Source organism: Mus pahari, chromosome 11, assembly GCF_900095145.1.
Source record: "Mus pahari chromosome 11, PAHARI_EIJ_v1.1, whole genome shotgun sequence".
Lineage (NCBI taxonomy): Eukaryota > Metazoa > Chordata > Mammalia > Rodentia > Muridae > Mus > Mus pahari.
Window position 1 is genome coordinate 27,957,456 of NC_034600.1, and position 2,831 is coordinate 27,960,286.

General features: G+C 34.8%; 1 protein-coding gene across 1 annotated transcript in view; it reads left to right on the forward strand.

The window, feature by feature from the left end:
* Positions 1–2,831, forward strand: part of Ankrd31 (ankyrin repeat domain 31) — a 153,314-nt gene that overhangs the window by 100,901 nt on the left and 49,582 nt on the right. The window contains exons 20-21 of the mRNA XM_029544181.1: positions 970–1,057; positions 2,219–2,315. Coding sequence (XP_029400041.1) covers positions 970–1,057; positions 2,219–2,315 — 185 coding nt within the window. The remainder of the gene's footprint in view (positions 1–969; positions 1,058–2,218; positions 2,316–2,831) is intronic.

A 2,831-nucleotide genomic window follows, 5' to 3' on the forward strand; every position in this document is an offset into this window, starting at 1 on the left:
ACACACACACACACACACACACACTAAATAAATGTAAAAATGTTTCTAGGCTTTGACATAAAATTAAAATAATAAATATATATTGAGAATTTATGAAAAGATAGGTAACATTAGTCCACTAATTATCATTTATTGCATGAGAGTTATGCTCACATGATTTTGGAAAGCATACACAAAAATAAAACACAAATTCCTGCTTATAAGAATTGCAGAAATATTTTATAAAAATCATTATATGGCTCTAAAATTACTAATTTACTGAAAGATAAGTCAGGAGGGGTTATGTTAGGCAGAGGTTTATGTTTGAGGTGGATATTATAGAACAACACTTTATACTGATGTTGTTCTTAACATTTTACATGAATATTTCCTCTTGGCTCAGGCATAAGAGGGAAACTAACTTGCAGCAGTCAGTAACCTGGGAAGAAGTGGAGCCGGGAGCTCACACAGGTAGTCTGCCTCTGGAGCCCACTTCATACTTCTTAAAAGAAGGGACAGGAACTGGGAGTGCATTTCAGGCAGGAAACTTAGTAGTGGCAAGGGCATAGAAAGGTCCAATTAAACCCCTTCTTATGCTTTTTGGGGGTGGTGTTTCATATATCTAGGGTTGTCCGTAGGATTTTAATAATGTGTAATGATAATCATGCACTCTTAAAGTGGACTTGTTGCATATGTAATCATGAAATAGTATATACTAGGTTTTTTCCTCCCATCTTACAGTTTCAAATGAAGTCAGAAGTTAAAAATGTATGGTTACTCCTTTTCTTCTCCACTACATAAGGCAAGGTACATTTAAGTCTATCTTTATATATCTTCAGCATTCATTCAGTTAAAGTCACATAAAACATGAGTGCATTTTGAGAATGCAGAGAGATGAGATTTTAAGCTGCATATTCTTTGTATTTGTCAGACTATCAATGTGCACATCTTCTTTCTTATAATGGACTCCTTAACATTTCTATCTGGCAGCATCAGACCATCAGTGCCATTCTACAAGATATAGAAGAGAAACAAGAAAATTTATTAAAGCTTGAAATAAGAAACTCTGAAGATGAAGGTAAATATGTACTTGTTATTTCAATATTCAGAATAGCTAAAAGTGGGGAGTCTTGTGTGTGCACATGCACGTGTGTGGTGTGGTGTGTGTGTGCTCAGGCAGGCATAGACCATGAAGCATGCATGAAAATAAGAAGACATAGATCCAGGATGCTTTTATCCTCTTTCATGGTCAGCATATTATGATATAGGAACTAATTTTAAAAATTAAAGAGGAGTTATCTTTGAAACTTTGAAGAAAAATTAAATACATGAAGAATTTTAAAAAGTAGAATGATGGAGTGATTTGCCAATAATTAATCAATGTTTTGAGGCTGATGGATAAACTCAGTCTTTTTGTAAAGACTAGAAATAAAGTTGCTTCCCATCTTAATCTGAAAAATATGTTTATTATTTTCTTTTTAGAGATCATGTTCTTTGTTCTGGAAATAATAAAATTGATATATTGATGTCTTGCACCACTTATATCTGTAAATTCTGAATAGCTTGTCCTGTGTTTTCACCTTATATGGTTTCCTCTAGCACCATTTGAGAACACCTTGTTTTGTGAAGTTGATACACTTTTGAAAAGTAGTGTCAAAAAGATTAAATTACAATGGGTAACATTTTTCTCTAAGAAAGATAACTATCCAGTTATTCAGTCATTTTAGTAGAAATAATGAGCTTTAGTTTCAGTGAGGAACTGTGTCTCAGAAAATAAGATGGGGAGCCTGTGAGACACCTTTGCATTGCCTGGCTGCCACAGGCCTGTGTGTGACACATGCATTTGTCTACACATAGATAGACATTTGCAAATATTACACATACATACCACCACCACATACACGACAGACAAGAAGAGGAAGTTGATCACACAGATAGATGAATGAATCGCAGCTCCTAGAACTTAAATCAATGGGATAGCAGAATTAGAATTTAAGATGGACTGTTCTTTCTTGGTACAGTGTTCTTATATGAGTACCTCAGGCATTTCATTAGGATGATATAATTAATTAAGCTTTGATTTAAGTATCTGGGCCACTTATATTAGAAAGTGGGCAGGAATGATGAAGATTTAAGCCCCATCTCAAAAAAAAGACAATAAATCTAAATTTACATGAATAGATGCAGCATTTGCCAGTCTTCAATTAGCTGACCTTTTATTTTATTACTGTATTTCTAGAACAATACATTGGAAAGATGTTAGAGATAAAAGAAGTTATGGATAATATACTTGCTCAACAGAAAACAGAAAGGGATGATCTAGCTAAAAAGTACAGGTGAGTGGGGAAAGAACTTAATTAATTTCTTATAATGCTAGAGTTTAGATTTGGAATATTTCCCAAAGGCCTATGTGTTGAAAGCTTGGTTTCTAGCTTTTGGCACTGTTGGAGATGGTATAAATTTTAAAGTGAGGCCCAGTAGAAGCTTTCCAGTTGTTGGGAGACAAACACCACAAGAGTACAATGAAACCCTAGGCCCGCCTTCCTGTTTTTGCATCTTGACCATGAAGTAAACAGCTGTGTTTTGTCACACACTCTTACCATGATGTGTACCTCACAACATGATGTGTAGAGCAGTAAGCTAGCCATGACTGAAACCTCCAAAAGCACGATCCCCAAATAACATTCAGGAATTTGTTACAGTCACTGAAAGCTGTGTAGTATTTGTAGTTTTATTTGTAGAGTTTATTTTTTATTTTTTTTTATTATTTTCTTTATTTACATTTCAAATGCTATCCCGAAAGTTTCCCATACCCCTCCCCCCACCTCTGTTCCCCTACCCACCCACTCCCA